Source organism: Rhineura floridana, chromosome 19, assembly GCF_030035675.1.
Source record: "Rhineura floridana isolate rRhiFlo1 chromosome 19, rRhiFlo1.hap2, whole genome shotgun sequence".
NCBI lineage: Eukaryota > Metazoa > Chordata > Lepidosauria > Squamata > Rhineuridae > Rhineura > Rhineura floridana.
Window position 1 is genome coordinate 11,101,364 of NC_084498.1, and position 15,217 is coordinate 11,116,580.

Here is a 15,217-nt window from a genome sequence, read left to right on the forward strand (position 1 = left end):
GCTTGTAGAGCATTATTTGGCCCCCTGTCCTGAGGTTCCTTACCTATGATATAGAATAGAAGGCACCAGGTTTAGTCCCTGGTACCTCCAGGGAAATAATCTTACCTGAAATCCCGGGAGGAGCTGCTATAGTCGGTGTAGGCCAGCCATATCCAGCTTGGTGCCGAGAAACTTGATTCAGGTCACATTTAAAGGCAAAACTACTGACAAATGTTCATCCACATTCTTTTATAATTGCAATTTGATGTGGAAATGTGGGGGATTGAATTTAAGATTAGAGAAGTGAGAGACTGAGGGAAACTGGATTGACAGATCCATCCATCCGTACTGGTGCCCTCCAGATTTTTTTACACTGCAGTTCCCATTAGCTGTGCTGGCTAGAGCTGATGGAAATAGTAGTCCTAAAACATTTTGAGGGCACCAGAGTGGGTGTAGACAGTTCTGAGCTAGATGGATCAATGGTGCGAGTCAGTATAAGGCAGCTTCCTATGTTTATTTGAATGGGCCTCAAGCAGGGTTCCTCGATGGGGAAGGACCATAACTCAATGGTTCAATGGACCTTCAGTGTCCTCTCCTGACCACAAGTGGCAGTCCATGGGTCCTAGTGGACACCTGAGAGTGGCTTAGTCATGCAGAAAGTAGGCTTGGACTGGAGTTGCAGGACCTTGGATATCGCCAAGCAAACAACTTGCTCCAACAACATCTGGAGCTCCAACATCTGCCTTGTGTGCAGAAGGTCCCAAGTTCAACCCCCAGCATCTTCAGGTAGGGCTGGGAAGAGACTCTTGCCTGAAACCCTGGAGAGACACCGCCAGCCAGTGTAAAGAGTACTGAGCTATTTGGACCAATGTCCTTATGAAGCACATTGAAATTCTTGGACATTGAAATTGCTGTTGATTGCACCCATTCACTGGTCTGCCTGTTGCTTTCCTTGAAAGAGAAATTAATAACAAATGTCAGGATCTGAATCCTTTATAAACTGGGGAGATAATAAAAACTTATCTGGAGAAATACGGCTTCTCATACTGATCCACATAGACAGTGCAGGGGGAGGACTTTTATCCTTATTTGCAGTAGATGGGAGAATCATAATTTAATCTGGGTATGTGCCACTATCAGTATGAGCAGCCTGCTCTTCCACATGGAAATCTGCTCTCCAGATAGGTGTGCACTCATGACTAATGTACTGTATGGCACCTTGAGCGGCGCTGGGCTAATAGAAAAACTGACTTGCAGAATGAACTGTCGGAAAGCCCACAATCTCAGCAAATGAAAGGAATAAATTAAAATTAAAGTCAAACAAGAGAGGGGAGAAAGGGAGGAAACTCCAGGCAGGCAGAGACCGATGGTCTTAACAAGAACATTTATTTTGATTCATTATGCACCTGGAAAATAATTATCCCCATGTTGAAGTTCATGCATTACCTCTGCGAATGGAGTACTCGAGTGGAAGTGATTTTTGTTCATTTCTTATGAGGGCTGCCTAAAGAGCTATGTGATGCATATTGACATTGTGCCCTTTGGATCTCCTGTATATAACAGGCCTAAAGACTGTCTGCCGGCCTTTCTCTCGTCACTGACGAGCCCTAATCATTGGCAGAACTGGTGTGACATCATGGAATGGCTACAAACATTCCGCAGCTGCTCAAAGCATCAGAATGAGTCATTGGATGTTGAAAATGAGGGTATTTGTCACGAGGAAATTGGTGGTGGAACAGCTCAGAAAATGAGGGCTAGCATGAGCTGAGAAGAACTTCAGTGTCCTCTCTTGACCACGAGTGAGACTCCATGGGGCATAATGGACACCTGAGGGTGGCTTAGTCATGCAGAAAGTAGGCTTGGACTGGAGTTGCAGGACCTTGGATATCGCCAAGCAAACAACTTGCTCCAACAACATCTGGAGCTCCAACAGGAGAGAATGGAGTGTGGTTGCAGCTGGCACTCTCAGTTCACATGGGGGAACAAGCTGTGCTGGCTGGTGCCATTCACCCTCTCCAAACTCAGTTTGCATGTCCAGTGACATATCCCAGAATCCTTTGTGATTGGAGTTCCTGGGCAGAGTGGAAAGACATCCTTAAAAGTGGACATCCTTAAAAGTGGAAATTCTGAAAATGCACAGAAGGTGCATTTCTCACAATTTCTCACAATTTCTCACAGTGCCTGCATGCCTGTTTCACACTCTGGGCATGGTGCTCAGAGCCCTTCCACCATAGCCAGATCAGCCTGCCAGAACCTGCTAATAGAAGAGGGGATTCACCAGATGACATTTGGTCCCCCACAACCAGAGGACCTTTCAACCTGAAGCAAGGTCCACTATATATTCACTAACAGGCAAAACACCTTGCAGTTTAAGAACGTACCTATAGCTCACAGATATTTCTGTCAAACTTTAAAAAGCAGGGAAATTGGGCAGCTATAGTGAATGCACCAGGGGAGCAGGACACCTGACCTCCTCTCTGAGATATTGTACTGCCCTACAAATGAGTCAAAATGCAAACACAATTTGGGTTGGTCTTTCACAGTCCAATCCACTTGCTGTGTAGCTTACGAGAATCTGATAACGTGCCTCTGAGCATATGGTGAGAAGGGGAGGGGGAGGGCGGGGCAAAGGATGGGGGAGGGGAGGGTCAGGAGGGAGGAGAAGGGAGGGTGGGTTTGGTCATTTGCATACTTTTTGAGTTCAATGGGATTTATTTCTGTGCAATCATGTTTGAAAATGGAAATGGACTGCCTTCAAGTTGACCGGACTTATGGCGACCCTTTGAATTGGGCTTTCATGGTAAATGGTATTCAGAGGTGGTTTTACCATTGCCTTCCTCTGAGGCTGAGAGGCAGTGACTGGCCCAAGGTAACCCAGTCAGCTTCATGGCTGTGTGGAGATTCAAACCCTGATCTCCCAGGTCGTAGTCCAACACTGACCCGGAGGAGGGGCAGGGAGGCGGAAGGGGAGGAGATTGGGTGGGTGGGCACTGGGCAGAAGGGAAGCCCCTTTCCTTTCTAAAAGGAAAACATTGTGAACAGTATCATTGCTTTTCAGCATTTCCCCCACTTTTTTATTCTACAGAAGGCACATGTAGCCTCCCACTGGGGTTGCCAGGTTCAGGGCCTGAGACTGATCCTGTATCTTTAGGAGAAGAGAATGTCAGCCAAGTGCAGGTGTTCTTGAAACACTGTAACGGGGAAAACCACAAGGTGGAATTCTCCCTGCCCCCTGCACAACTTTTAAAGATACAGAAGACCTCCCAAGAGGTCTTCTGTATCTTTAAAAGTTGTGCAGGAGGAAGGGAGAATTCCACCTTGTGGTTTTTCCAGAGCTTGGAAAAGTTACTTTTTTGAACTACAACTCCCATCAGTCCAATCCAGTGGCCATGCTGGCTGGGACTTATGGGAGTTACAGTTTTTAAAAAGTAACTTTTCCAAGCTCTGGGTTTTCCTCATTACAATGTTGCAAAAACACCTGCACTTGGCTGACTTTCTCTTCTCCTAAAGATACAGGATCAGTCTCAGGCCCTGAACCTGGCAACCCTACCTCCCACCCAAATTTAAAACAAAGCTGGCCCTGGCCACATCCACACCAGGCCTCTATTACACTTTGGACAATCATTATTTAATTATTGTATTTATATACCGCCCCATAGCCAAAGCTCTCTGGGTGGTTTACAATAACTAAAAACATTAAAAACAAATATACAAATTTAAAAACACATCTTTTGAAAACAATTTAAAACACAATTTATCATGGCTTCTCTCAAAGCCATGGCTCAAAGCCAATTATGGCTTCTCTCAAACAATCCTGGGAAGTGTAGTTAGTGAAGGGTGCTGAGAGTTGCTAGGAGATGCCGTGTTCCTCTCACAGACTTTCAATCAGAGTGGCTGACTGTTAAACCATTCTCTCAGTGGAATAGGAGTCTCCTCTCAGCACCCTTCCCAAACTACACTTCCCAGGATTCTTTGAGGGAAGCCATGACTGTCTCAAGTGAAATCAAGTCTGGTGTGGGTGTGGCTCTCTGATTAGCTAAGCTCAGCAGCTGTGATGCTTTTGAACACTGACAGTTGGTTCTTACTGAGCATGCCCCGCGTTATCATTGGCTTCAAGCCAAAATTTCTTAAATTAATTAAAAATCAGCCAGGCATTTTTTTAACTTTTAAACTGCAGAAGATGAAGGTCAGAGTATGGGGCAAGGTCAGTAATAGGATTACAGGTACTCTGTGAACATGGCTGATTTTTAATGAATTTCAACAGATTATTAGCACTCTCGGGGGGGAAAGTCCAAAAGGGCTCTGAGGTTTTCCTCTCTCTTTTTAGACTTTGAACTCTCTGTTCTCTCTGACTGTTTTGTGTATTGCCATGAAAATTGAGAGGGTTGTTAAGCAAGTGTTTCTGAGTTCAGGACTGTAAGTTTGGTAAGGTTTTGTTTTGAAATGATCTTATGGGAAGCATCAGAATGGCATGGGGGGATATTTTCCATTTAACATTGCGGAATGTGAAAAATCCACTCTGGCTATAGTATACAGCCACTCTTGTGGCTGTATAATACATGTACACTGTGGGTTACTTGGAATAGAAGGAATGAAAGAAAAAGCCAGCATCTAGCCTTTCACCTCTTACCTCTATACCAGATGATGGGGACCTTCAGTACTAAGGGATGAATGTATTCCCCTCCAACCTGCCTATCAGGCCCTTAAGGCTCTCGCAGCACTACCCACCCTCTCCAGCCCTGCTCTCCATCCTCCTTGAATGTTTTTGCCTTCCTGGAACATGTCCTTGAATTCTGATAATGCCTCTTTCTTGCCTAGATGTTGGGTAGAGAGGCGAATGTGAGGGTGAACTTAGGGACATATGAAGCTGCCTTATACTGAGTCAGACAATTGGTCCATCTAGCTCAGTATTGTCTACACTGACTGGCTGTGGCTCATCCAGACTGGGTTCTGTCATAGCACTTACCTGGAGATGCCGGGGATTGAACCTAGGACCTTCTGCATGCAAGGCAGATGATTTACCAACTGAGCTATGGCCCTTCCCCAGCCCTAGGTGTTTACAAACTAGCCTACTATACAAAGATAAAATGATGTGTATTGATCCACCCAGTTTTGCTTTTGGCCCTTTCCACCACTTGCAGTTACCCCCCTGCCCGGTGCTTGTCCAGAAAGGAATGTGGCCCTCAGACTGAAAAAGTTTCCCCACCCCTTCTCTAGACTGAGACATACAAAATGTAATGCCAATGGACCTTTGTGAGTTCTCCGTATTCAGAGAGGCCAAATAAAGTAGGCAATGCATAAATTCTGTTTATTTATTTTCTTTGACTGATGAGTCGCCTAATAAGAACTATTCTCTAGACAAAGTGCACAGTACAATAGAATAAATGTAAACCCTGCAACAACTCAATGAAACTGAGTAAAAATTAATAATTAGTAAAACCAACCCAGCAATAGATGGAATCCAGCTATGAAATCCAGCAGAGACACACATTTAAACGCCACATTGAAAAAATAGGGCTGTAGCCAACTAAATTTATACCCAGAGTAGACCTATTGAAATTAATGGACTTAAGTTAATGGTGTTCATTGATTTCAATGGGTGTACTCTGAGGAGGACTAAAACTGGATACAACCTTTAGGGCAGTATTCAACTAACAGGATTTCTACTTGTGCAGTTGGACTTTCCTCTCTCCTCCCCCTGCAGTGCCCTGCACCCTCCCCAAATCTGAAGGGTTGGGGGAACCCCTAAGACAGATGTAGGGGTGCATGGGGGGAGGGGAGGGGAGAGAAATCCCAATGCACAAGTGGAAATTCTTTGGCTGTCAGGACTATGATTTAGCATTATGTTGACTACAATCCATAATTTTTGCAATATTCAAAATGAAGACAGTACAGCTATACAGCAAGAGCAACACAGGCAACTGTCTTGGCATCTGAATATATGTGTGTTCTACAGGCCTACACGTGACAGCGATGAGGATGAGGATGATGAGAAAAAAGGCAGAGGCTGCACCCTACAGTACCAGCATGCCATGGTGCGAGTCCTTACCCAGTTTGTGACGGAATCGTCCGATTTGGGAGGCCAGCTGACCTACATGCTCGGCTCTGAGTGGCAGTTTGACATCACAGACCTCGTGGCTGACTTCATGAAGGTGGAGGAATCCAAAGTAGCCAAGTTACAAGATGGACGGGTTCTGATTGGTCGTGAGCAAGGAATCACAACAGTTCAGGTATGAAGCAAGGTTGAGGGCCAACAGAAGCGTTAGCCAGAATGCTGCTTAATACTGAGGAGAGATCAAAGTGGTCTAGCAATGGCCATGGGTAATAGTTGGCTGTCTCCTGTTAGAAAGTGGAGGATAGACTATTCCAGCAAGCTAATTCTTATGTCTGATGATCTATTGGTATTTTCATGCATCAGTCCCCACAACTTGGGTCACAGCCCCACAAATTTGCTGAGAGGTGAAGTTGTGGGACTTTATAAAGAGCTAGCTCCCTAGTTCAGTTGTATTGTTGCTGCTGCTGCTGCTGTTGTTGTTGCTGAGTCTGCATCTGTATTGGAATTGTTTTTAAGATGTTTTAAAATATTTGTTTGCTGCATAGGGCTCCTTAGGGAGGAAGGGCAAGATATACATTTAATTAGATGATGATAACTCTGGATCCATTTCAGTCGGGTTTCAGGCCTGGTTTTGGAACAGAAACAGCCTTGGTTGCTCTGTATGATGACCTTTGTCGGGAGAGAGACAGGGGGAGTGTGACACTGTTGATTCTCCTTGATCTCTCAGCGGCTTTCGATACCATTGACCATGGTATCCTTCTGGGGAGACTAGCTGAGTTGGGAGTGGGAGGTACTGCATTGCGGTGGTTCCACTCCTACTTGGCAGGTCGCCTCCAGAAGGTGGTGCTTGGGGAACATTGCTCGGCACCCTGGACTCTCCAGTATGGGGTTCCACGGGGGTCAGTTCTGTCCCCCATGCTGTTCAACATCTACATGAAACCGTTGGGTGCGGTCATCCGGAGCTGTGGAGTGTGTTGCCATCAGTATGCTGATGACACGCAGCTCTATTTCTCCTTTTCATCTTCTTCAGGTGAGGCTGTCAATGTGCTGAACCAGTGCCTGGCTGCGACAATGGACTGGATGAGGGCTAATAAACTGAGGCTCCATCCAGACAAGACTGAGATGCTGCTAGTGGGTGGTTCTTCTGACCAGATGGTGGATGTCCAACCTGTCCTAGATGGGGTTGCACTCCCCCTCAAGGAGCAGGTTTGTAGCTTGGGGGTTCTCCTAGAATCATCTCTGTCACTTGAGGTTCAGGTAGCCTCAGTGGCACGGAGTGCCTTCTACCAACTTCGGTTGGTGGCCCAACTACGTCTCTATCTGGACAGGGATAACCTGGCTTCAGTTGTCCATGCTCTGGTAACCTCCAAATTAGATTACTGCTATGCACTCTACATGGGGCTGCTTTTGAAGACTGTTCGGAAACTGCAGCTTGTGCAATATGCAGCAGCCAGATAACAGGGACCAGACAGTCTGAACCGATTCTGGCCCGCTTGCGTTGGCTGCCTGTATGTTTCTGAGCTCAATTCAAGGTGCTAGTTTTAACCTATAAAACCTTACACGGCTTGGGACCACAATACCTGATGGAACGCCTCTCCCGATACGAACCCACCCATACACTACGTTCAAGATCAAAGGCCCTCCTCCGGGTGCCTACTCCAAGGGAAGCTGGGAGGGTGGCAACAAGGGAGAGGGCCTTCTCAGTGGTGGCCCCCAAATTATGGAATGATCTCCCTGACGAGGTGTGCCTGGCGCCCATACTGTTATCTTTTCAGCGCCAGGTCAAGACTTTCCTCTTCTCCCAGGCATTTTAGCATGTATTTCAAATTGGTTTTATATTTGTTTTAAATTTTAAAATTGTGTTTTAAATTGTTTTTAAAATATGTGTTTTAAATTGTATATTTGTTTTAATGTTTTTGATTGCCCAGAGAGCTTCGGCTATGGGGTGGTATACAAGTGCGTGCAAGCAAGCAAGCAAGCAAGCAATAAATAAATAAATAAATAAAGATGATTTTAACAACAACAACAACAACAATAAATTACTCTGCCTTCCCCAGAGGCCCCAAGATGGATCACAACAATACAAAATACAATATTAAAACAGTTTAAAACAAATTGCAGTCAGAACTAGAGAACATCCTAAAATACATCTCTCTCAAATGTGAAAAGCCAGGGTAAAGAGGTGCATCTTCAGCATATGATGAAAGCTATATCAGAAAGGTGCCAGGCACACCTCTGTGAAGAATGAATTCCACAACTTAGGGGCTGACACAAAGAAGGCCCTTTCCTGGACCATCCCACCCACCCCATGTTTCTGAGGGTGGTGGCATCCATCATACCCTCCAGATGTTGTTGGGCAACAAGTCCCATCATCCTTGATCATTGGCCATGTTGGCTGGGGCTGCTGGGAGTTGGAATCCAGTAGCATCTGGAAGTCACCACATTGGCTACTCCCACACTGTCAGGTAACTGACAGAGTGAATGCTACTTTGCATGTCACATTTTTAGCACAGACCTATTTTTAGCATTCTAAAAAAATGTATTTGTGCATGTCCTACAGCATATTTTCCACATATATGAAGCTATGGACCTACTTTACACTGAGTCAACTGAGTAGTGCTTTTTGTCAGTGTTAGTTTTCTGTCCTTTCTCAGCTCTCTGATCTGATAGCCTTGTAAGTGTGGAGATGCTGGAAAAGCCTATAGATAATCCTGTGCATGTTGACTCATAAGTAAGCTGTATTTAGTTCAATGAGGCTTACTCCCTGGTAAATGTGGACAGAACGGGTACCTAATAGGGCTAGATTGGCTAAGAGGAGCATAGGAACATAGAAAGCTGCCTTATCCTGAATTAGACCATTGGGCCATCTAACTCTACACTGCCTACACTGACTGGCAGCAGCTGTCCAGGGTTTCAGGCAAGTAGCCCTACCTGAAGATGTCGGGGATTGAACCTGGGACCTTCTGTATGCAAAGCAGCTGTTCTACCACTGAGCTTTGGCCATCTGAGGAGTTCTCATCTTGAAATGTGGTAACCAATTACTGGGATCTCATGATGGAAAGACTCCAGGATAGGAAAGTGACTTTGGGCAGGTCAGCAACTGTTTAATAAGGATTGTCATCATCTTTCCTTTCCTTCTTTATAATTTTTTTTAAAAAGGTCCTCTCACCTCTCTCTGATTCCATTTTGGCTGAGAAGACAGTGATTGTCCTGGAAGACCGGGTGACCATCACAGACCTTGGGGTACAGCTTGTAGCAGGCTTGTCCCTCTCACTCCAGATAAGTAAAGGAAACAAGAGGGTGATTGTTTCTACAGCATCGGCATCTGATATTCTTCATTCACCAAAACAGGTGGGAGATGCACTGGCAGCATTAATTAAAAGCATAGAATTGTATTATTTTATCAGTAAATCGGCAATTACTAGATAACCAGTTGAGGTTAAATGAAAGTTAATGCAAAAGATAAGTTCATGGGAATATAAGAACATAAGAAAATCACAAGTGAGGAGGGCATGGGCCTTTCGCCTGATCAGCAGGTTTTTCTTATGTCCTTATAATCATGTTAGATTATGTGACCTATTGGATAGTATCAGAAATTGAATTAAGAGAGGTGAAGAGAATAAGTTAGAGGGGAACTGGGGAATGGTGTTGTGAGTGTGCTGTTGCACTGGGGTTCTGCTTGAGGGCTTCCCATAGTCATCTGGTTGACCACTGTGAATAGAGGATGCTGGACTAGAGGCTGGTCCATTAGGGTGAGTGGGGCACTGCGCCACCAAACTCATTCTGCTGTAAACCAATCCCATCTGCCTACCTTCTTCCAGAGGGGACAGGGGCACTGCCTGGTAACTTTCTCCTCTTAGCCTCAGTGTCACCTTTGTAGAAGTCAGTAGGGAAGAGGTTGGGGTCAACACTGGAATTAGTTGGTTCTGTTTGTGAATGGCTGTCTTGGCCTCCCTGCTTTCCACCCTACCAGTCCCAATGGGCACCAGCCACAACTTGGTGGGCCCTTGGTTTGATCCAGCAGGGTTCTTTGGATCTTCTTATAGGGTGTTTTGGAACCTACATGGATAAAAAGCAAAGTGTATATAGGAAGGCATGGAAGCATGAAAGTCAATTGATAAGGTCATAAGATGAGCTCTGCTGGGTCAAACCATTGGTCCATCTTGCCCAGCATTGTCTTCTCCAATGATGGGAAACTTGTGGTTCTCCAGAGATTATTGTACTCCAGGTGTGGGGAGCCTTTAACCTTCCAAATGTTGTTGAACTACAGTACTCATCAGCCCTGGCCATGCTTGCTGGGGCTGAAGTGAACTGTAAGTCATCAAAATCTGGAGGGCTAAAGGTGCCTCCAATTCCCATCAATCCCAGCCAGCATGGCCTACGGTCAGAGATGATGGGAGGGCCACATGTTCCCCATGCCTGGTCTACTCCAACTGCCTGAAGGATTCTGGCAGAGATCATTCAGTCATAGAGTTAGAAGGAACCTCAAAGGCCATGTAGTCCCTCCTACTGCCAATACAGGAACTCTGCAGCTAAGGCACCCCCTGAAAGGTGACCATCCAGTCTCTGCTTAAAAACCTCTAATGAAAAAGATTTCACCACTTTCCAAGGCAGTCTCTTCCACTGTTGAACAGCTTGTGCTGTCAAAAAGCTCTATCTAGTGTTTAACCTAAACCTTTTCACTTGCAATTTGAACCCTCCTTCTGTCCAGAACAACCAACGTTTGCTCCCTCATCTATGTGACAGCCTTCCAAATATTCAAAGATGGGCATCATAGTACTTCTTAGTCATCTCTTTGTAAAGATCTTCCTTTGTACCTACTTCCCAAGATGCTACAGACTATGAGCCCTTGTGGAAAGACTTCTGCTCATGAAAGAGAACATCCCCTTCCTCTCCTCCACCAACGTGCCCCCAAATCTGTTGTGATGTTCAGTGGCAGCTGGTGGCTCTCATGTCAGTGGAGCAGCAAAACCCACTCCGGGTTTGTTCTCCAAGGTTTCAGCACCTTGGACATCTCACTGAAAATTTTGACCAAATCCTGGATTTCACTGCCCCACTGACACGGGAGCCGTCAGCCACCACTGCTGGGGTTTCCCCCAAACCTCCAGAGGAGATTGTGAGGAGATACCCAGATCACATGGGGAGAGGAGAGGGTAGGGAAAGACAAATCTATTAATTTTGGTTCTCTTCATTTCTCATTTTTCTAATCTTAAATTCAGTTTGCCTCATTTCCACAACAATTTGCGATTCTTTTTAAAAAAAAGAAACTCATGAAAATTCATCAGCATTTTAGAGCGAATTTCTCCTAATAATCATAATTGTGTATGTAGTTTTAACTAATGTACATATTCTTGCAAGCAATTTCCCCAATATAATGCATTTCTGTATTTTCACTGCTATTTGCCCAAATATGCACATTTTATCCTAGTATGTGATTTTTTTACACATTAACTGCATTGCAAAATTAGGAGAATTTCAAAATGAGAAGACCCAAGATCATGACTCTCCTGCTTCTCAAGTAGTTGTGCTTCCTAAAAAATTGAAACATTTCTGGCAGCTCCCTTAAATGTCTTTTTTGTATGGTCTTCATTTTCTTCTTCTTTTGTGTTGTAGGAAGCTTTGGTCAGTGGTTGGATTTTGTTCAGCGATGGTACTGTGACGCCCTTAGACATCTATGATCCAAAAGATTTCTCTCTTGCTATTACATCGCTGGATGAAATGGTGGTGTCTGTCCATCAAAGCCATGAGGATGACTGGCCTGTGGTGGTGGCAGAAGGTGAAGGTCAGGGGCCACTCATTAAAATAGAAATGGCAATCAGTGAACCTTGTCAGAAGTCCAAGCGGAAGAGCAGCTTGGCTGTGGGGAAAGGAAGCATCAAAGTCAAGTTTGGCCAGAAGGATTCAGACCACAAAGAGGACACCAATGACACTGAAGGTGTCAATGGTGATTTTAAAAGCCATGAGAGTAATTCTGTAGAGAAGTCATTGGAGCAAGAGAGGTCAGGGCAAGACTGGCCCAAACATGGGGCTTCTATTAATCATGAAGAGGCTACCAACCAAAGCACAACTTCCAAGATTCCAGTTCATCAAAAAAATGCTGATGGGGATGGTCAGCTCCCAAATGGTCCAACCTCCTTTACAAGCTTCCCCGTCCAAGTTGACATTCCAGGGCACAACAGCCCCAGTGACTTCACTTTGGCTTCCAGAGGTTTAACGGATCTTGAGATTGGCATGTATGCCCTCTTGTGTGTTTTCTGTTTAGCCATATTGGTTTTCTTAATTAACTGTGTGGCATTTGCTTGGAAGTACCGGCACAAAAGGTTTGCTGTCAGTGAGCAAGGCAACATCCCTCATTCCCATGACTGGGTGTGGCTTGGGAATGAGGTTGAACTCTTGGAGAACCCAGTGGACATTTCGTTCCCATCTGAGGAGTGCACAACCATGATAGACAGAAGGATGCAGTTTGAGGAAAGCAATTTCCTTCTCAATGGGAGCTCTCAGAAGAGCCTACACAACCAAATCCTCCGGTCTGCTGAATATGCTTGTGAGAAAGACATCACAAATGAACCTATCAACCCTCCTGTGCCCAAACGGAAAAGAGTCAAATTCACATCCTATACCACCATCCTGCCAGAGGATGGTGGCCCATATACTAACTCCATTCTCTTTGACAATGACGATAATATCAAATGGGTATGCCAAGATATGAACTTAGGGGATTCCCAGGAACTTAGAGACTATATGGAAAGGCTGCAAGACAATATGTAAAAAAAAACTATATATATATATATATCATGAAAAAACTTTCTTATCTTTGTATTCACCTTTATGCCTTCTTGTTTATGGATGATGGAGCACTCAAACCCAGCCAGCAATAGGAGAAGGCTCTCCAAAATGTTTGGAGGACCAGAGATACTAACTTCACATTGTTTTCATCAGGTGCAAGAAAAAGCTGGCTTTGTTATTCCCTGTACCATCAGGTACAAGGGGGTGTTATCCCCCCTAACAGCTACCTACAACTCTTAGAGGTATTGCACAAAACCAGCTGTTTCATATAGCCATTGGTACTAGCTAATGCTGATCCAGTAGCACCTAGACTCAGAGAAGATGGGTTGGTGTATCGTGTTACAATGAGCTGTTACTTTGGAAAATGAACAATTTTGTGGGTGGGTGGGGGTCAATGACTTTTCTAGAAAATACTCTTTGTAAAAGCACAGTAGACATTCCTTGCTTAAAGCCAGAATACAGGGTCATTTTCAAGGATCAGAATGAATTGGCCTAATGTAATCTGATTATAAGAAATGCAGGCAGATATACTTTCTAGGGATTTGTTTTTTAAAAAATCTCTGTGATTAATTTGTTCAACTGTATTGTTTATAAGCCTTCCTTGGTTTTATGGTATTTTACGTATTTTCTTTTGAGGATATTCCACACACACCCCAGATGTACCAAAGCTGACTACAATATATGGCTAATCAGGCTGCAACGTTTAGTCGATAAATCAAATAAAACCCTTGCAAATGATGGAAGAAGTGTCCCCAATAAACTGGGCAGCAGATTATTTCTTGGAAAAAAATAACTGCTTTAAATGCAAGTACTAAAAAGGCATCAGAGATAGCCGCCGTCTTGGAAGAGGCATCTCCCTGCTTTTCTCACACATGGAATGCCTCTTCTCAGATGTGGCATATGCAGGTGTCATCTAAAAATAAAACAAAAAAAGAGAGTTCTTTAAAAATAAATGTATTTATGTGCAAATTTATGCAAGACTAATCAATTAATGAATTGATTAATCCATTAAAACTCAATGATTAATCGGCTTAATGTTTCAGTTGTGTGACAGCCCTAATTTCTGTGTTTAAAGGATTTGTTTTGTAGCTGTTTGATATTGTTCCCTAATGATATCCTTTTCTTTCTTTCTTTCTTTCTTTCTTTCTTTCTTTCTTTCTTTCTTTCTTTCTTTCTTTCTTTCTTTCTTTCTTTCTTTCTTTCTTTCTTTCTTTCTTTCTTCCTTCCTTCCTTCCTTCCTTCCTTTCTTTCTTTCTTTCTTTCTTTCTTTCTTTCTTTCTTTCTTTCTTTCTTTCTTTCTTTCTTTCTTTCTTTCTTTCTTTCTTTCTTTCTTCCTTCCTTCCTTCCTTCCTTCCTCCCTTCCTTCCTTCCTTCCTTCCTTTCTTTCTTTCTTTCTTTCTTTCTTTCTTTCTTTCTTTCTTTCTTTCTTTCTTTCTTTCTTTCTTTCTTTCTTTCTTTCTTTCTTTCAATATAGAAAAGGTACAAATCTTGCACTGGAAAAGAAAAGGATCTGTCTTCTTACAGGGAAACTGTACATACATTAATAAAATCTTGGGGGGGGAGAACTATTCTGGTTTTTGTTTTCATTTTAGGTTTGCAATATCACCATTTCAAAAATCCCAAGCGTAGTTTGAAGGTTTACTTTGCATCCACCTTATTGGTAGGTGGGGGGGTGCCCATTGGGACTGGTAGGGTGGAAATCAGAAAGCCCAACAGTAGGAGAGTCAGAGCGAATGACAGGCGGAGCCATCTCATTCTAGTGTTGTCCCCATCCTCCTCCTTGATGAATTCTGGGACTAAAGAGGAGGAGGATGACAGGCAATGTCATCCCTGGACTGGTTGTATGTAAGAAGGCAGCCAGGTGGAGGCTGGCTGGGAGCAGACTGCGCTTGGTGGGGCAGCAGTGCCCCTTTTTCCTAATAGACCAGCCTTCACTGGGTCCAGGCCTGGTGAATGCCTTGATGGAAGACTGACCACCTGGGAATCCTATGTGTCCTCTGCATTATTTATTTATTGTATTCAATTTATAGCCTGTTCTTCTTCCCAAAGAGGTCTAGGGTGGCAAACACATCATTAAAACAATATCATTTGAAAAAAACCCTAAAACCAGTTTTAAAACATTCTAATAACAGTGTAACAGTTGTCATCTTTCAGCCATCCAATGTCTGGATAAACAGGAATGTTCTTAAATTCTTAAAAAAGATGATCCTCATGAAAATCACTCACCCAAAGCTGTTATTTGCTACATTATTGGAAACTTCTTCATCATCATCATCATCATCATTATTAATGGACAAATAGCTACTTTAAGGGAGGGTAGGTGGGTGATTTCCACCAGGAAAATGACACAGGGGGCAAAGGGTTAACTGTCACACTCAGCACTCCATGACCTTGATC

General features: G+C 43.9%; 1 protein-coding gene across 1 annotated transcript in view; it reads left to right on the plus strand.

Moving 5' to 3' along the window:
* TMEM132B (transmembrane protein 132B) overlaps nt 1-12,802 on the plus strand; it is a 592,456-nt gene extending 579,654 nt beyond the window's left edge. Inside the window, exons 7-9 of the mRNA XM_061602989.1 lie at nt 5,936-6,209; nt 9,194-9,385; nt 11,648-12,802. Of these exons, the coding sequence (XP_061458973.1) occupies nt 5,936-6,209; nt 9,194-9,385; nt 11,648-12,802 (1,621 nt within the window). The remainder of the gene's footprint in view (nt 1-5,935; nt 6,210-9,193; nt 9,386-11,647) is intronic.
* Nucleotides 12,803-15,217: the final 2,415 nt, after the last annotated feature.